General features: G+C 43.0%; 1 protein-coding gene across 3 annotated transcripts in view; it reads right to left on the minus strand.

Moving 5' to 3' along the window:
• The window catches only part of MTHFD1L (methylenetetrahydrofolate dehydrogenase (NADP+ dependent) 1 like), a 190,682-nt gene that overhangs the window by 79,320 nt on the left and 91,578 nt on the right, over positions 1–19,784 (minus strand). For all 3 annotated transcript variants that reach the window (XM_021086779.2, XM_085023849.1, XM_085023856.1), the window contains one exon: positions 4,333–4,472. In XM_021086779.2, coding sequence (XP_020942438.2) covers positions 4,333–4,472 — 140 coding nt within the window. The remainder of the gene's footprint in view (positions 1–4,332; positions 4,473–19,784) is intronic.

The following is a 19,784-nucleotide window of genomic DNA, read 5'->3' on the forward strand; positions in this document are numbered from 1 at the left end:
ATGAATGTCAGTTATAGCTCATTAAAAAAATTTAGGGAGGTCATTGGAGATACATATATACATGAATATGATATATATATTCCTATATATATGTGAACCCAGAAGTAACCTGTTAAACTATTTCAAAATACAAAGCACATGGAACAAATCTATAAAAGGATACAGGAGGCCTTTGTGCAATAAATTGTTCATGTTTATCAAAATACATGTCAAGAGACCTGAATCAGTGAAGAGAGATCCCCCGTTCTTAGACGTAAAGCTGCTCTAGTGATTTAATGGCATGCCAATAAAAACACTGAAAAGTCCTGAAAAGATTCAAAAACACATAGAAAAGTGAAAAAAGCCAATAACAGACCATGCACATTGAAGAAAGAGAGCTACCAGGGTCCAGTGCCCTACAGGCTCTCAGTGTAGCACAGACACGATCATGTATAAATAGACCAGTGCAAGCACACAGAGGTGCAAAAAAGCCTACACATGTATGGAGACTTGATTTATCACTAAGTAGGCTTGAAGATCAGATAGGCAGGATTAATTAAATAAACAGCGCTAGGCCAGGTGGTTACTGATACTGAAAAAATAAAATTAGGTCTGGTCACTGTATCACAAACCAAAAATCAGTAGAGTGTGACAGTTAATCTTCTGTGTCACCTTGGGTGATGGCATACCCAGATATTATTATTATACGTCTTCAAACATTATTCTGCATATTTCTCTGGGGGTGTTCTTAAATGAGAATAACATTTAAATCGATAGACATTGAGGAAAGCAGATTGCCCCCCCAATATTGTAATGGGCCATATCCAATCAGCTGAAATCCTGTTATAACAACAAAAAATCTTTGCAAGAGAAAATTCTCCAGCAGACTGCCTTGAGATTGGAACTGGAACACTGGCTCTCCTGACTCTCTAGGACTGGCCCCCTCTGTAGATTTTTGGACTTAGCATGAGCCAATTCCTTACAATAAATCTCTTTATATAAGTACATATCCTATTGGTTGTGGAGGTACCCCCTCAGCACACCGTGTTTCTTTTTTGGCCACCCCGTGACATATGGATTTTTCTGGCTAAGGATAAGATCTAAGTTTTGACTTACACAGCAGCTGTGGCAAAGCCAGATCCTTAACCCACTGTGCTGGGCTGGGGATCGAACCTGCATCCCAGCTCTAGATGCAGCATGGATCCTTCTGCACCACAGTGGGAACTCCAAGACACTGTGTTTTAAAAGAATGAATCATAGGATTTCTGCTGTGACACAGCTAGTTAAGGATCTGGTGTTGTCACTGCAGTGGCTTGGGTCACTGCTTTGCCCTGGATTCGATCCATGGCTATAGAACATTCACACGCCAGGCCCGCAGCCAAAAATAAAAAATAAAAAATAAGGGGTTAATTAAAAAGAATCCCCCAAGTATTAGTTCTACTGCACCAAGAATAGTCAGCCCTTTGGAAGACAGGATATGAATTTAAAATGATTGGGGCTAAAATGGACAAGTTCAAGGGTCATAGGATTTTCCACTGTGCAAAAAATGGAAAAAAAAAACAAGCTGAATAAACATAAGAGGCAGTTAGGTTATTTGTGGAATGATATCAAAAGGAAGTAGAAATTAAAATGCATCAAAAATATTACTATGGAGTTGTTTCATGTAAGAAGGAATGAGATGGATAATAGAGAATAGAGGATGAAGATCAATGTTCTTTTATTATTCAATTATTGAAAATGTTTCCCTGATACAGATTATGCCAGGCATGAGAGATACACAAATTAATATAACACAGTCTCAAGGAATTCAGAGTTGAGTAGGGAGAATCACAACTAGGCATTCAAAATAATAGTAGGAGGAGTTCCCGCTGTGGCTCAGCGATAATGAATCTGACTAGAATCCATGAGGATGCAGGTTTGATCCCTGGCCTCGCTCCGTGTGTCAGGGATTTAGTATTGCGGGGAGCTATGGTGCAGGTTGCAGACGTGGCTCAGATCCTGAGTGGCTGTGGCTGTGGCTGTGGCATAGGCCAGCAGCTAGCTGCAGCTCCATTTTGACACTGGGAACTAGCCATATGCCACGAGTGTGGCCCTAAAATGCCAAAATAATAACAATGAGAAGCAGCAGCAGAAGCCCTAGTGGAGTGCAGCAGGAGAATGCTAAATTTCCCTGGCTTCCCGATGCTCCTCTTGTATGACCCTCCACCCACCTCTGTGCCTACTAATCTCAGGCCCTGTTACAATCATCACTGGCTCGGAACCATGACTTTACATGGAAAAGGAAGAGGTACCCAGAATTAGGGTGAGCAGAAAATGCAGCCATCGTCAAACAGAGCGCATGCGTTACGATGAACACAAACAGGATTATAAATCAGGCAGCGAATTTTTACAGGTCACAGACAGACTGGAGTGTGGGAAAATATCGGACTAGGAGTCAAGAGACTTTGATTTCATGTCTGATTAGTCCCCACATAGATGTACGATGCTAAACCAGACCTGGAATCCTCCTGCACCTCGGTAGTTTTAGCTCTGTGAAGACTGAACTGGACTCGACAGTTTCTAAGCTCTCTCTAGTACTAAAGCCCTTGGATTGGGATAATTTTCAGAGCGCATAACAGGGAAAGAGAATATCAGATTTATCTTATAAAGGGAGAGACAGGTTTTTTTTGGAAAATGGAAGTTAACACGGATTTGAAGTCTGAACTCAAGGAGTGCTTGTAGCAAGAGGTGTTTGGAACAACATCAGAACTCTTGAGGATTTACTATAATATCTGTTGATTTGGTCTTGCATTTGATATAATGGTGAAGTTCTAAGCTAAAAGGAAGTGCTCAAGTGTCTGGTATTAACGAGTGAATTTGGGATTCAGAGTAAAGATTTTACCCTTTATTCACACACAGCTCTGCATGTTGGACAAAAGTGGAGGGTCTCAACCCCAGGCCTCAGATTTGACACCTGGCTGGGCTGATGACACTGCCCACAGGCCCCAAACCCATCAAACCTCAGCGTCCTTGTCTGTAAAGTGAAATAACATCTCCCTCTCCTCGAACAAAGAATTGCCAAGATGACTAAACAAGACCCATGGTGGTGTTTCATAATGGCACACTTGTTATTTGTTTACGCTATGCAATTAATCATTGGTGCGGTATTTGTGTACACAGCACATCAATGAAGAAATCAGATTTGGCAGTTTGTGTAATGTATCAATCGCGGAAGAGAAAAAGAAACTCTAAACTTTTATTCAAAAATCATTAATCAAACTGAAGTCAGTCAGACAAAGACAAATATATGAGATCACTAATATGTGGACTCTAATGAAAAAAACAATGCAGAGCTTACTCACAAAACAGAAGCAGATTCAAAGATTTCGAAACCACACGTACCAAGGGGGAAACGTTCGGGGGTGGGAGATAACTTAGCGCATTGGGACTGACAGATGCATAATTCGTACTATGTATGGAATGGATGAGTAACAGGGACGTACCATATAGGGAGGGAAATCTATTCAATACAGTGTAGTGGCCTATATGGGAAAAGCGTCTGAAAAGCAAAGTATATCTATAACGGATTCACTTTGCTGTCTATCTGAAACACAACACTGTGAGTCAATTACACGCCAACAAAATGTTTAAGAAAATGAGCAACCACTGCAACATTTCTTATTCTCCTTTTGAAAATCCCTAAGAACAAAATGAAAAGGAAAAAAGAAAAAAAAACCCTACACCTTTGCTGTGGACAGGAAAAGAATCCTTTCAGATGTACGTGAATTCTATACATGGCAAGACAGGCTCACATCGAGTCTTTTAAAATGTTAAAAGAGAATTTGGGTTTTCTAAGCAAAGCTCTCTGAGAACGAATCCGGTGCTCTAACAGTTATAAAGTGAAATCATAATAAACAGACACAGAAGGAAAATAGTGCTACATGAAATCTGATGAGATATAGCATCAGGGAACCAAAAAAAAAAAAAAAAAAAACTGATCCGTACAAACACTGAAAAACCTCACCCACAAAAGCAATCACTCGAACCCTTCTGTTCTTCATTCAGGAAGCAGAGCCTCCCTCCTCCCATTAGCACGGGGTTAGAAAATGTTGACATAAATTTCAGTTTAGCCTCTTGGTACTAAAACGTGGTTACACGATGTTCCTTTCCAAAACACTGTTTAGAAATAACTTGGTGGGTGTGACTAATTAGTTGATCTGACTGAACTCTAAGTGCCCCATAATGGTGATTTGTGAAAAAGGAGACATTCTAGAAAACTGTGGTGATTACACAGGTTGGAATGTTTCAAGGGCTCAGCTCTGCTTCATCTTAATTAAGAAGTTTGTTTTACTAGAAACGAAGCACGGCACTTACACTGGGCCCGCCTCCGTGCATCTTCAGAGCCCGCACTGTCGCCACCAGCACCACGACATTGGGCACCAAGCCAGAAGCTCGACACTTGATGTTGAAGAATTTCTCCATTCCAATATCAGCACCAAACCCAGCTTCAGTGACTGGGGAGAATCAAGGGGGAAATGCGCTGTTATCGTCACAAAACAACAGTAAGTTCTGACAGTCATTGGTACGGTTCGAATTCAAAGGTCTCTCTACACCACCGTATCCTATGCATCGACAAACCTAAAAAGGTTTTTCCACAGTTTTAGAAAATGTTCTGCTTCCTTACATTCGGTAAAAAGAGAATACTCTATGCTGCTTCACACCACTCACTGTTCCTTAAGGATTCATGGCCATGGCCAAGATTTTTCTTCAAGTATAGAAAGTCAAGGCGAAGCTTTTCTTAACACAGATGGGATTTTTCAACTTTTTAATCGGGTTCCAAATTGTGTCAAAGAACCTTGCTAGCATGATTACCATAGACGATCTTTTCTTACTCTCTGTATCATACACAGAGAATCACTTATTCGAAAGCCATCTGGTCCTTCCTGCTGATGGACGAAAGTGAAGTTAGTTGAGTGGCTTACGGAGGTTGAGCATCAGGCTTGATAATGAGATAGCGGCATCTTTATTTCATAACCACAACATGGAGTCATCTTTAGCCATCCCTCCCCCTGCCCCCAAATTGCTAGAAATGTTACCGAGGCAGTTATGGACGTAGTGGGGAGAATATCTAAGACTCCCTTTCAAGATAACACGCCTGACACCTGGTCAGCAGCATCTTCATACACAAAGCAGAGCTGTGGACCAGCCATGCCAGCAGCCCTGGGGGCTTATGAGAGATGCAGACTCTTGGGCTCTATCCCAGAACGACTGAATCAGAACCAGCATTTTGATAGGATCCCCCACTGAGATGCATGCCCTTTAAAAGCTGAGAAGCACACTGCTCTAGGAAAGGCATACTATTAATGCAACAGCAAGTAAATATATTTATGGAATAGGCACTATATACTCACAGTACAACCAAGGCCATAATTTATGGCAGAAATAGGAATAGGCAGTAAAAGAACTTACTAAAATAAAATAAAAATGACCTAACATGTGAACAAATGAGGGTATTGATCCCGAACATTCATTGAACACACACATTTTAACAAAAAGAAATACAAACAATAAAATAACCCCAGTAATTTCAGACCAAAAAGTCAACCAGTTCTAATTCTTCATGGTTTCCTTTTGGCATGCATATGCCTATATAATTTTTATAGAATAGGTAGAATTTGTAGTCTGCTCTTTAAAATTCTACAGCACTTTCTTGCTGTATGACAACCTTTTAAAATGTATGATTATAAGTGGCAGCTTACACTTTTGTTAAGTTGATGTACGAAGATTTGCAAAATTGTTCCCCCTGTTATTAGATGTTTGGATTTTTTCCAATATAAATAATGCTGCAAAAATATCTGTGCATATTGGCTTTAGCCTCTTTCAAAATATATTCTTGGAATAAATTCCCAAGGGTGAGAGTATGATGCCAGAGGATATAAAATTTTTTTACGACTGTTGATATGCTTTTGACAAATTGAAAAATATTCCTTTGAAAGTATTCAATTTGGAACGAACATAGCTACAAGTCATTTTTCCCCCTTTATTATATTTTCTTTGAACAAATGATGTAGCAGGACAATTTAAAGAAGGAAAAGATACTCCTTTTAATATGTATTTGGGCCAATTCTAGTGATTTTTTTTTTTTTTTTTTTTTTTTTTACTGCGGCTGACCCTTGCTATCCACGGGGGATGAGTTCTAGCAGGACTAGAACTAAGATCTGAGGATGCTTATATAAAGCCCCCCATATACAATGGAGCATTGCAGTGAATAGAGTCAACCATCCGGATCCAGGGATGCAAAGAGCTGACCTTAGTTAAAGGTCAAACCCAGAGAAGACTGTTGACAGTGTTACTGGGATTGTTAACCCCTATCTCAGTGGTACTCCTGGTAACACAAATGCTAACTTTAGTGTCCTGGTGGTACGGCGGACCCCAGAAAAGGAATATTCCATTGACTTGGTCAAAGGTCATTATCGAGTAGACTCCTAGTAGGGAAAAATGGACGTAAGGTCATTCATACCAGATTAGAGTGACTGTCCCTCTGGTTGGTACTACAGGCAGACAGGATCCAGAATCCCTCCCAGCTGTGCAGCCTGGGAGAGTGATTTAACCTACGTGAGCCTCAGTGTCCTCTTTGGACTTGTGGGAAGGGTTAAGTGAGACATCACATGGAAGACAGTGAGTTATTGCTTTTTGGTGCATGGCAGGACCTCACAAAAATGGTCAACATCACTATTACCAAACGAACAATTTCCCACTCGCTAGAAATTATATTCAATACTTAAACATCTGTCGGTGTCCTGCTATACCCAGGCATTTTTTGCAGTGGTAGAAGCCCAGTTTTAGGGTCCCGCACCTCAAGCACTCCAAGTACACGGAGGAGAGACCATCACGCTATTGGATCCGAGAGCTTTCTGCCTGGGAGGTCAGGAGAATAGGCTCAGTGGGGGTGGGCTGGGGGGTGGAGGTGGGCTGGAGGGTGGAGCCGGGCTGGGAGATCAGGAGAACAGGCTCAGTGGAGGTGGGCTGGGAGGAACAGATAGGATTGCTCCGGCAGAGAAAAAAGGGGTTGGGTTGGGGAGTGGGGAGAGGGGCAGAGATGAAAGGATTCACCGAGAAAGCAGAGAGCAGAATCAGCTAGTCAAGAAGAGACACGGTCTGTGATGTTGGCAAAAGCATCATTTTAACCGGCAAGTCCCGTCCTCTGGTCTCATCAGTCCAGAGGAGCAGGGCCGTGGCTTCCAAAAGCAAAGGGGATATGGAGGCAAATCATGTGAAGAAAAGAGAAAACTGAAGGCAGTGCTAAGGTCTCGGACTCTGAAAACTGTTCTGAAATTACTGATTACTGCAGGCAATCCTTTTTGTTTTCAAAGAGAGCCCACGGAAAGGGCAGGATGGCGTGGAGTCAGTAAGACCAAACGTAAGGACCACCTAATAAGGTATCACTGACCAGTGTTAATGTGGACATGACACTGAGGAGGCTCCATAAATGTGTGAGTCCCTGGGGTGGAGGGGAGTGAGGGGGGTTGAGGGAAGGGAGTCTGGCTTTGAGAAGAGGACAAACCACTGTCACTGGCAAGGTGCATCTCCTAGGCAATTCCTGGAAGTGGTCAACATCAAAAACCCTTAAGTTAAATTTTCCTAAGATCAGAAACAAGCAATTTATTCCCTTACTGTCTCTCTCTCTCTTTTTTTTTTTTTTTTGTCTTTTTGCCTTTTCTAGGGCTGCTCCCGAGGCATATGGAGGTTCCCAGGCTAGGGGTCTAATCGGAGCTGGCCTACGCCAGAGCCACAGCAACGCGGGATCCGAGCCACGTCTGCAACCTACACCACAGCTCACGGCAACCCTGGATCCTTAACCCACTGAGCAAGGCCAGGGATCGAACCCGCAACCTCGTGGTTCCTAGTCGGATTCATTAACCACTGAGCCACAATGGGAACTCCATTCCCTTACTGTCTTTGCTGCTCTCTATAAATTTTAAAAGAGATACAGGCTAAGGAATTATTTAATGTGGACTGTGGTACAGACTTGTTCGTGAGTCACGAAGTAAGGACATTCGCTAGGATTTAGCATTCCTGAAAAGCACGTAACGTAGACTTCTGAAAGCGGCATGTTTTCATAGGCTTGCAAGAAACTGCAGCTGCTACAGTGTTTACTTATCTTGGCCATTTCGTGTGTGTGTGTGTGTGTGTGTGTGTGTGTGTGTGTGTGTGTGTGTGTGTGTGTGTGTGTGTAGGGGGGTTCTAGCTACTCAATCTACAGTTTGAATGGAAAAAGGAAACGCTGACATACTCTTCTTGTGTGAGCACAGAAGCTGGAAGATGGTGATTCTATAGCATGGCTTAATTCATGCTTCGAAACCCCAAATCTGCTCAGAAAGGAAGTGTCGGTGGGTCTGCTTTGGGAAGGGACTATTTGGACAACTTCTGTGAGGAACCTGCCCAGGACACAGAGCTCTGGGTTCTGCTGAAAGTAAAAACCAATACTGGACAACCAGGTGGCTGGCTGTCCCTGCTGATCTGCAAGGACACCCTGAGTCACATGGAACAGAAACACCAAGAAAGGTACAGCTGCAGGCACCCTTGATATCTATGAAATTCTTCAATGAGGAAGAAAGAAGATCGTTGCATGTAAATTATTCTACCACATCTCCAACTTCCTGCACGCAAAGAAGTTGCAATGACAATTAGGACTCAGATTTTAGAGTAATCATGGATCTGCTAACTTAAAAAAAAAAGCATTAATGTCATGACATTACGGGCAGGCCTTATATGATATGGGTTCACAAGTTCCCATTGTGGCTCAGTGTTAAGGAACCAGATTAGGATCCATGAGGATGTGGGTTTGATCCCTGGCCTCTCTCAGTAGGTTAAAGGCCCAGCATTGTCAATGAACTGCGGTGTAGGTCACAGATGAGGCTTGGATCAGGTGTTGCTGTGGCTGTGGCTGGCAGCTGCAGCTCTGATTGGACCCCCAGCCTGGGAACTTCCATATGCATTAACTTCAGCCCTAAAAAGCAAAAAAAAAAAAAGAAAAAAAAAAGAAAAAAAAAAGAAAGAAAGAAAGAAAAAAAAAGATACGGGTTCATAAAATTCCAGAGCTCTGAGGGACCCCAGGGGATAACATACTCTAAACTCCTCGAGTCTCCTATGTGCCAGGCAAGCTATCTTCTTGGGATAACGAACCCACTAAGGTGTGCCCCAGGTCCCAGACGCCTGGCCGAGAGCTATCCTTTCTGTAATTACACACTCTCTGCCATTCTGCTCAAATGCACTCTTTTTTTTTTTTTTTTTTTTGCTGTTTTAGGACTGCACCCCCGGCGTATGGAGGTTCCCAGCTTAGGCGTCGAATCAGTGCTGCAGCTGCCGGCCTACACCACAGCAATGCAGAATCCAAGCCTCATCTGCGACCTACACCACAGCTCATGGCAGCATGGGATCCTTAACCCACTGAGTGAGGCCAGGGATCGAACCCACAACCTCATGGATTCTAGTCAGGTCCTTTAACTGCTGAGCCACAAAGGGAACTCATCAAACATATTAAACATATACACTGCAGCGTTTAAGAACAAACTTTGCTCATCTCAAAGCAAAGATGAGCCGAACTTCTCTTACCTTGCCAGGCATCTAAGCACTTATCAATGTGCTCTGGTCTTCAGTTAGCGAGGAAACAGAGCTGCTAGCATATTTTTAACAGGACAAAGATGAGAAAGATTGATTCATTGCCTAATGACAAAGGAATGTCTTTCTGACCTTTCTTTTTCATTTTTGCTCCTGCTTGAATTCCCTCTGGCACTTTAAAATGCTTAATTTTTTTACCAGTATGTAGGTAAACGTGAGTCAACACTCTCTCACATTTACTTCTGGATGCTCTCATGGGTGAGCACATGTACGGAAACCCATTTCTATGGAATCACAATCCTAAGTGTGGGTCACTTGTTCTCAGCGGGGGACAGGTGGCATTATCTGGAGTCATTTTGGGTTACCGTAACTGGTGTTTAGGAAGGAGAGGCTGGGGATGCTGCTAAATATCCTAGAATGTGGCGGACAGCCACCCCATCTCCCCCACCCAAAAACCACCCAGAATAATCCATTCCAAATGCCAAAACACGTAGACACTCTGCTCTAGTTCAAACATGGCAAAGGAGCCTTGTTAGTTTCTAGATACTCTTCCTAGAAGGATACGCCTTTATGCGAAGACAGGGCTGTTCAGGATTGCTATGAAATGCTTGAATGTTGTTGCCATCATAGCCAACGGAACTTTTTGCTGTGTCACTAAGGGCTCTGTTATTCCTTGTGATTCGATTTTTAGATTAGAATTTTCGCATTTCAGAGCCACTTGACAACGTTAGTAATTCTCTCCATGATACATGCAAGAAATATATACAGCAAACATAAAACAGGGTGAGTCCCTCTTCCATTCCACATGAACTCGAATTTATGAACTGCTAGAGGTCTCCCAGAAGAACCAGCCTCTGTCTAGCTCAAAATAGGTTGATAAGAAATGACAGGGCAGATTTTGCTAACTTAATCCTCAAAAGAATTTGTTATAAACGGAGGGAGAAATTAAACTGTAGCTTTCCTTCCACTAGTCACGTCACTTTCTCAGGACAAATCAGAAAGAAAAATAAAAGCTTTGTGTAGCAATAAGGGAGTTTAGGTGCTGGACTGGGCTTCACTCTGAAGCGCTGTGGGCTATAACTGCTGAACACCACCGAAGGAAACTGAACTCTTCAAACGGCCAGTCTCTGCCCTGTGTAAACACTCTTACGCAGCTGCATCTGTTTGCAGATAAACTCAGGACAAATGGACTCAAAGACCCACATGAGTTCTGACCTGGAGCTCAAGGTGGGCTGGCCTCGGAGGATTTTAACTATTTTTTCAGTGACTAGAAGGCGACTAAGTAAACAAGGATGAATCAATACATGACAGAGGGGTGTTCCTGTCATGGCCCAGTGGAAATGAATCTGACTGGGAACCATGAGGTTTTGAGTTCGATCCCTGGCCTCGCTCAGTGGGTTAAGGATCCACTGTTGCGGTGAGCTGTGGTGTAGGTCATAGACGCGGCTGGGATCTGGCGTTGCTGTGCCCGTGGCATAGGCTGGCAGCTGTAGCTCCAATTGGACCCCTAGCTTGGGAACCTCCATATGCTGTGGGCATGACCCTAAAAAGACAACAACAACAACAACAACAACAAAAAGTCTGTGAAATTTTACAAAAAATTAAATCCTTTCCGCTCTTTTGGATTTGTCTCTTTAAGCGGTGATACTCTTTGGCTTTATTAAATGTCTTAGGTTCTAATTCTCATCAAGTATAGAGATTCAGCTGGGCTTGTATCAGGAGATTTAAAGAAGAAGCCAGTAAAAAAAGAAAGAAAACCTCCAATATTAATGTTAACATGTGCCTTTCCTCTTTCTTACCTTCGTGGTGACGGCTGTGTTTACACACATTAGGAGACGTTTGGTAGTTACGGGGAAAAGGAAAGACAAGCTAATCAAAGAATAAAAAGGACGCAGGTCCACATAATCTCTCCATTTCTGGTAGCAATAAAAACTTTGAAAATACCAGTCATGCCACTTAGATGCATTTTGGTATCAGGACCCAGAATTTCTTTCCTCTAGAGAATTAATTAGGTAAAGACACTGGATCATGTTATTTGATCATGTTATTTAATCACCTTGTTTTGTAAAATGATTTTGACCAAAGTGCAATTTGATTTGGAAAAAAATGTTTCGACGGAAATTAAACTTTACATGCTATTTTTTTAACTCCCTTAGAAAAAGCCCACTGAATTAAATTCATAAACCCATTATCCAAATAGCTGCCATCTTCTTGTAGGGATCATGACCATTTGTACAATGTCATTGCTATGACTAAGGTTTTAACCCTCCGGTTTTTGCAAACAGTGATATCCTGGAGCTCGGGCTAGAGACCTGGATTTCTGGACGTTTCCATGGCGGCAGAGCTGTTCTCTTGCAGCTCCTGAGAAGCAGACACTAGTAAAATAACTTGAAACAAATTCTGAAAGGCTTTGCTACTAACAGGCCTTAACCTAAAGCAATGGAGAGATGAAACAGAACATTTTTCTTTGTGCAGTTTGTGAAAACAAACCCAAGGAAGAAAAAAGCACAAATGTCAAAAGGTAAAATACATTTTGTCTTAAAGGTTCCCAGGAAAAAAAAAACAACCTCAAAAAAACCCTGTGTTAGCTGCTTCTACAAGTGCAACAAGTCCAGCAAGAGAAATCAAGATTTGTGAGTTTGAAAATATAGTAAATATACCAACATTCCTAGGATGACCACTTTGCTTATAGAAAAATAAACTTCAGACAGAAGAAGGAAAACTTTTTAAACTTGAAACCTGGAAGATCCCACAACATATTTAACTAAATAAAAGCGGGCAGAATTTCTGAACTGAAGATAGAGAGAAATTAGTGTTCTACGTACTCGATTTACTGGGTTGCACCTGGAATCAAAAAAAAAAGAAAGAGGATGGGAAGTATGAGGATCCATCACACATGATAAGAGGAAGAAGTCTTGTTTCATAAGACATTGATTCCACTTTCGCACATGTGTGTGCATGTGGGCACATGCATTTTGTGATTTATATAAAATGTACTTTATGTGCTGGGTTTCAGTCGGCACATCCAAGAGCCACTGGCGCAGACTCTGCTCTGCAGATTTCTTGTCTAGGAAGGGGATGAGACAGACCGGCTGGAATTACAGTCCTGTCTAGCCCTACTGAGTTCTCCCAATAAGATCAATTTAATGGTTACTCGAGCCTGGCCCCATGCTGCTCAGCAATGGGACAAACAGCACAGGCAGCTTAAAGCATTGCCGACTCCGATCTCAGTGTGAACAGCCATTGTCAATATACTTAGGGGCGCAGATGCAATGTTACTCTCACTGACCCAGTGGCTCTCTTTTGGGGTGTGGAGGCAGGAACGGCTGACATGGGCCTTTCCATGTTTCTTTCTGTGTATCTGACATGGTCACCTGATCAGACAAAGCCTGATGGGAGGGATGAGTGTATTCTTTCTTTGGCTTAATTTAAAAATAGCCTTCTTCTGTTGGTAAAATGAATATACATGTTATTGGAAACATATTATCGATAAATTATTGGAAACCTTGGTGTGAATGAGAAAACCATTTTCACTGTAATTTATGTTCCCGGATCTCTTTGTACCCTTGACAAAGGACATGCCCTTGAGATGTGCCGGTAAACACAGTAGGCAGCAGTCGGGGTAATTCTCATGTTCCCATCTCTGCACCTCTACCCATTCCTAAGTGCAGAAGAAACTAAAATTTGCCTCACTCTTCTTTTTTTATAAACAAAGGCCAAATTTTCATTTTACCACTTCTCTTTATCCTGGTCTTGGTATGTCCAAAAAACCAAACAACCTCATCAAAAAATGGGCAGAAGTTCTAAACAGACAATTCTCCAAAGAAGACATACAGATGGCCAAAAAAATACATGAAAAGATGTTCCACATCACTCATTATTAGAGAAATGCACATCAAAACCACTCTGAGGCACCACCTTATACCAGCCAGAATGGCCATCATCAAAAAGTCTATAAACAAGAAGTGCTGGAGAGGGTGTGGAGAAAAAGGAACCCTATTACACTGTTGGTGGGATTATAAATTGGTGCAACCACTATAAAGCAGTATGGAGATGCCTCAGAAAACTAAACATAGAGCTACCATTTGATTCAGCAATTCCACTCCTGGCATCTTTCCCGAGAAAACCATGACTCGAAGAGACACATGTACTCCAATGTTCATTGCAGCATTATTTGCAATAGCCAAGACATGGAAACAATCTAAATATCCATCGACAGAGGAGTGGATCAAGATGATGTGGTATATATACACAATGGAATATTACTCAGCCATTAAAAGGAACCAAATACCAGCATTTTTAGCAACATGGATGGACCTAGAAACTATCATGCTAAGTGAAGTTCGCCATACAATGAGACACCAACATCAAATGCTATCACTGACATGTGGAATCTGAAAAAGAACACAATGAACTTCTTTGCAGAACAGATGCCAACTCACAGACTTTGAAAAGCTTATGGTTTCCAAATGAGACAGGTTGGGGGGTGGGGGATGCACTGAGGGTGTGGGATGGAAATGCTATAAAATTGGGTTGCGATGATTGTTGTACAACTGTACATGTAAAAAAATTCATTGAGTAATTAAAAAACGAACACACTATGTCTTAGTGATGGCCAGTTTCCTTATATTCCTGCCTCAAAAGTCTATTAGGTTTTCTTTGTCGGAGAAGAGCACAACAGTGTGATTACATCAAACATTGCTAAGAAATTCCAAATGCCCGCATATAATTGTAATTTATTAAACTACATTAGGTAAGGGTGCAAATGGACTCTTTTCAGCATCCTCAGGCTGACAGGTCACAGCCAAGATGGGGTAAGATAGCAGTCAGACGATATAAATTTAAAAGTCATTGCACAGAGGGTATTTTTATTTTTAATCCTCAAAAAGCCTATGAATTTTAAAATCATTTTATGTTAACTGATCCCTGCAAGACAGTGTTTTGACAGGGGTCTTATTTTAACTCCATATTTTCTGATGGTAAGCAGAACTGCATTATGAGCCCACTATTTAAGATACACATAAATCCTACGTAGGGGTAGGCTAGATAACTCATCAAAAATAACTCTGTATTTTGTAGCACACAAAGAAACAGTGAAGGTCAGGTTAGACATTGCTGAAGTTCAAAACTCCTTTCAAAACTGTTTCCTCTTTTTTATTAAGTTACTGTTTTGATTAATTTATTTAATTACCCCCTCAAAAATTTGCCACTGGGCAAATACGCCAATGCCATAAAAAGCTTTTTATGCCAACCATAAAAAGCCTGGAGGAAGAGTTCCTCTGTGGCACAGCAGATTAAGGATCTAGTGTTGTCACTGCAGCGGCTTGGGGCGCTGCTGTGACCAAGGTTTGATCCCTGGCCTGGGAACTTCCACACGCTGTGGGAGTAGGAAAAAAAAAAAAAAAAGCCTTCGAGGAAATTCAGACATATCTACCAGGAGATAAGTTATTCAGTTAACTGATGTGTATAGTAATATTTCACTTATAAACTATATATGTTATGCACAGGGCTATGTATGGATGGTATGGAATGAAATTGAACATTTAAAAGCTTAATAAAGAAGATTGGGAAGAGGGAAGGCTCAGAACTGGGGCTTAGACTCAAATCTCTGCTGCGCCCTGGCACTAGCTGGCTACCCTGGGGCAATGATTAACTCACTAGGATGCTCAGTTTTCTCACCTCTAAAGTGGTGCTATTCTGGGAATTGCCTCCTGGAGTTAGCGTAACACACAAAGCACCCAGCAGGATGCCCAGCGCACAGCAAGTCCTCAAGATGTAGGCATTTGGCAGGTAGGGCTAGGAGCCCAGGGATCTTACACCAAGCAGGACAGTCCCACAAAAACGTGTCCCCTCCCCTACAGGATTTTTCCCTCCAGAAGCTGGAAAACCTGATTATGATCATTAAGATCCGAGAGTCCTCCTCCTAATCTGTTTTACATAAAACATCAAAATCAAGCTATCGATATGTCGCAATTTTTTCTTCCTTTTTTTGGACTGCTTCCATGGCATGCAGAAATTCTTGGGCCAGGGATCAAACCTGTGCTACAGAAGCCACCCAAACTGCTTCAGTGACAACGCCGGATCCTTAATTTGCTGAGCCACAGAGGAACTCCAACCTCTGTCTTTTGTGTGTGTGTGTTTTTTTTTTTTTCCTTTGTACGGCTGAACCTGTATCACATGGAAGTTCCCAGGCTAGGGGTTGAATCAGAGCTGCAGCTGATGGCCTACGCCATAGCCACAGCCACAGCCACACCAGATCCAAGCAACATCTGTGATGTATGCTGCAGCTTTGCAGGCAACGCAGGATCCTCAACCCACTCAGCGAGGCCCAGGATGGACCCACACCCTCACAAACACTATGTTAGGTTCTTAACTCGCTGAGCCACATGGGAACTCCTGAAATTCTTATACAGTTTATGGATAAGAACAATTTATGGATACACCCAACCTCTACGGAGTTCTTTGAATTGGGGAGACATTTACTCAGAAGCTGGGAATGTAGCAGAGAACACAAGGGCCAAAGTCTCAGTGTTCTAAGGCTTTCTATTCAGTGGAGAGAAGGACCGGCAGTGCCTACACACACATGCGCACATTTGGCAGAGGCAGCAGCGCAGCGGAGAGGGGTGCTGCGGAGGGGCTGGTGCACACAGCGGGGCTCCCTGACACTGAGGCTTGAGAGAAGGAAGGAAGCAAAGCCCACAGTCATGGGAGAGCGTTGAGAGTGAGAATAGCACACACCAGGGCCCTGATGAGGAAGGAAGCATGCAGTACCCAAGCCAGATGCTAGAGCACCTTGGGGAAAGGCAGGCCAGGAGATGAGATTAAGAGGGCAGGTGGGGGAGTTCCCGTCGTGGCGCAGTGGTTAACGAATCCAACTAGGAACCATGAGGCTGCGGGTTCGGTCCCTGCCCTTGCTCAGTGGGTTAACGATCCGGCGTTGCCGTGAGCTGTGGTGTAGGTTGCAGACACGGCTCGGATCCCGCGTTGCTGTGGCTCTGGCGTAGGCTGGTGGCTACAGCTCCGATTCAACCCCTAGCCTGGGAACCTCCATATGCCGCAGGAGCGGCCCAAGAAATAGCAAAAAGACAAAAAGACAAAAAAAAAAAAAAAAAAAGAAGGCAGGTGGGGGGCGTGGTGAGGAGATTATATTTGGGTCTCTTCCAAGAGATACCAAATATTAAGCTCCTGGGCTAGGACTCAAACTGGAGCTGCAGCTGCTGGCCTACGCCACAGCACCACTGTATCTGAGCCGCATCTGCGACCTATGCTGCAGCTTGCGTCAAGGCTGGATCCTTAACTCACTGATCAAGCCCAGGGATGGAACCCTCATTCTCATAGACATAAGTCTAGTTCTTAACCTGCTGAGCCACAATGGGAACTCCTGAAACTGTTTTATGCTGTGCTCATGTAGGATGTTGCCAGCATATTGATTCTTTCTTAGAGTAAAGCTCTTGCACAAAGGCATCAGGAAGGAGGTAAGAGTAGGAATGTCTGCTCATTATAACACCTGCAGTTTATTATTATTTTTAAAATTTTCTTATTTTTTTGTCTTCCTGCCTTTTCCAGGGCCGCTCCTGCGGCATAGGGAGGTTCCCAGGCTAGGGGTCCAATCGGAACTGTAGCCACCGGCCTACGCCAGAGCCAAGCAACACGGGATCCAAGCCGTGTCTGCAACCTACACCACAGCTCACGGCAACTCTGGGTCCTTAACCCCCTGAGCGAGGCCAGGTATCGAACCCACAACCTCATGGTTCCTAGTTGGATTCATTAACCACTGCGCCATGACAGGAACTCCAACACCTGCAGTTTGTAATAATCCATAACTGGGAAGAACCTAAATGCCTGTTGACAAGAGAATGGATAAGTGGTGGTATATTCACCAGCTGCTAGATGTAACAACTTGGAGAGACTCTTAGAAACCTCACGTTAAATGAAAAGGATGGCTTAGAGAAGATATGATAACTTCATTATTTTTGCAAACACTAAAATCTTTCCCCTTTTGTTTCAATAGTTAGCAAATAAGAGTTTCAGATTCAAAAAGGCAGACGTGGAGTTCCCGTTGTGGCTCAGCGGTAACGAACCCAACTAGGATCATGAGCATGCAGATTCGATCCCTGGCCTTGCTCAGTGGGTTAAGGATCCGGTGTTGCTGTGAGCCATGTTGTAGGTCGCAGACGTGGCTCGGATCCTGCATTGCTGTGGCTGTGACACGGGCCAGCACCTGCAGCTCCAATTCGTCCCCTAGCCTGGGAACCTCCATATGCCACACATGCAGCGCCCCCCTCCAAAAAAAGAAAAAATAAAGAGGCAAATGTACTAGAGTACCATGCACCTGTGGGGTTGCTGAGTTCCAGTGCATCCTGCTTGCTTCCTGGTTCTAATTACACAGCATTTTAAACAAGCCTTTCCAGGAGGATCCACCCAGTCTCAGATTCCTTCTACAGCTCACGTCCTAGATGCCTTTGTCTGAGAAGGGGATGAATAGCAGTGTTTTCTATTGTCAGAACGCATATACTTTCATTTGAGAGAATACATCAGTATTTGTGTGGGGTTTTTTTTGTTTGTTTTTGTTTTTTTGCTTTTTTTAGGGCCCCACTCATGGAGGTTCCCAGGCTAGGGGTTGAATCAGAGCTACAGCTGCCAGCCTACGCCACAGCCACACCAGATCTGAACCGTGTCTTCGACCTGCACCACAGCTCATGGAAACACTGGATCCTTAACACACCGAGTGAGGCCGGGAATAGAACCCGCATCCTCATGGTTCCTAATCAGATTCGTTTCCGCTGCACCACAACGGCAACTCCTGCATTAGTACTTGTGAAAATTTATCTTAAAAGTAAAGATCCCGAGCATGTTAAGGGGGGTGGGGGAACGCAGGTGGTGCCCACAATTCAGTTTGGGCCAGAGTCTGTGCTTTTGCCAGTCTTATTGCACCTTACCCTGATGTAGGTAAGGAGAAACCAGATTTGGGGAGGTTACTCAACATACCCAATGTCACAGCAGAGAGCGATTCAAACTCATGCAGTTGAAGCCTGCAATCACAACCCCGAGGAAAACCATTGCTCTGGGATGAAAATCATCACTATTACCAGGATTTTCAGTATTACAGCAGAAAATGACCAATAAACCAAATTGGCATCAAAATGACTGTCCCCCCCAAGAGAGTCTAACTTAATATTATTCTAACTGAATTTCACTGAAGCATTAAAGAATTAGCTTGTAAAATTTGGTGACCTGTAATTAACAAATCTTATTTCTAAGCTTAAAAAATGCTTGTGAAAATAGCTGACATATACAAAAGAACACGGGTAAGTTAGCAGCAATAACTAAAAACATGAAGATCAATACCCCAACGGGAAGAATGTTCGTACTTGTAACGGGGAGGCAGAGAAATGGGACCAGGGGAGGGTGGAGGGGAGTACACAAGACTTCGAATAATTTCCGATTCCAAATGTACCACAGAGAAAAGCAAGTAGAAACAAGGCTTCCAACTAAAAAGTGTTCAGTTACTTTATTAGAATAAGTTATACAGCTAGATACTTAATACTCATTGGTTCTGTTTTTTTTCTTCTAGAAAATCAGTTCTAGAAAACTGGCTATCATTATGGGCTCCTTTTTCTGCTGAGCCAAGGCCTTTACTGCGTATTATCTCGACCTGTGAAAGTTCTTTCTTCCTTTTCTTTTCAAAGTGCCAAGGGACTTTTTTTTTGACAAATATTCAGAATTGAACAACAAGGATCAACACAGGCAATAAGAACAGGAATTTTTCACTTCTCCAGAAAGGCCAGGTATCCCTACTGAATAAAGCTCAGCATCAACAGTTGGGAAGAGGTGATGCTTGAAATCTTCCTAGAAGAAAACCATAATCTCTTAGTGATAAGCAGTGCTGGAGAAACCATCCCTTAAGCTCCTCTTCCTTGGGGAGGCAGAAAGCCAGGGCAAATGGATTTTTTTTTTTTTTTTTTTCATTATGGGCCACATCTGTGGCATATGGAAGTTCCAAGTCTAGGGGTTGAATTGGCCTACAGCTGCCGGCCTACACCACAGCCATAGCAACACCAGATCCAAGCCACGTCTGCGACCTACAGCGCAGCTTGAAGCAATGCCGGATTCTCAACCCACTGATGGAGGCCAGGGATCAAACCCACATCTTCATGGATACTAGCTGGGTTCATAACCCACTGAGCCACATGGAAATTAGGGCA

This window comes from Sus scrofa, chromosome 1 (genome assembly GCF_054392235.1).
Source record: "Sus scrofa isolate SSC_HxYL_T2T_F1_AM1 chromosome 1, Sscrofa_HxYL_maternal_Yorkshire_Landrace_v2.0, whole genome shotgun sequence".
Taxonomy (NCBI): Eukaryota; Metazoa; Chordata; class Mammalia; order Artiodactyla; family Suidae; genus Sus; species Sus scrofa.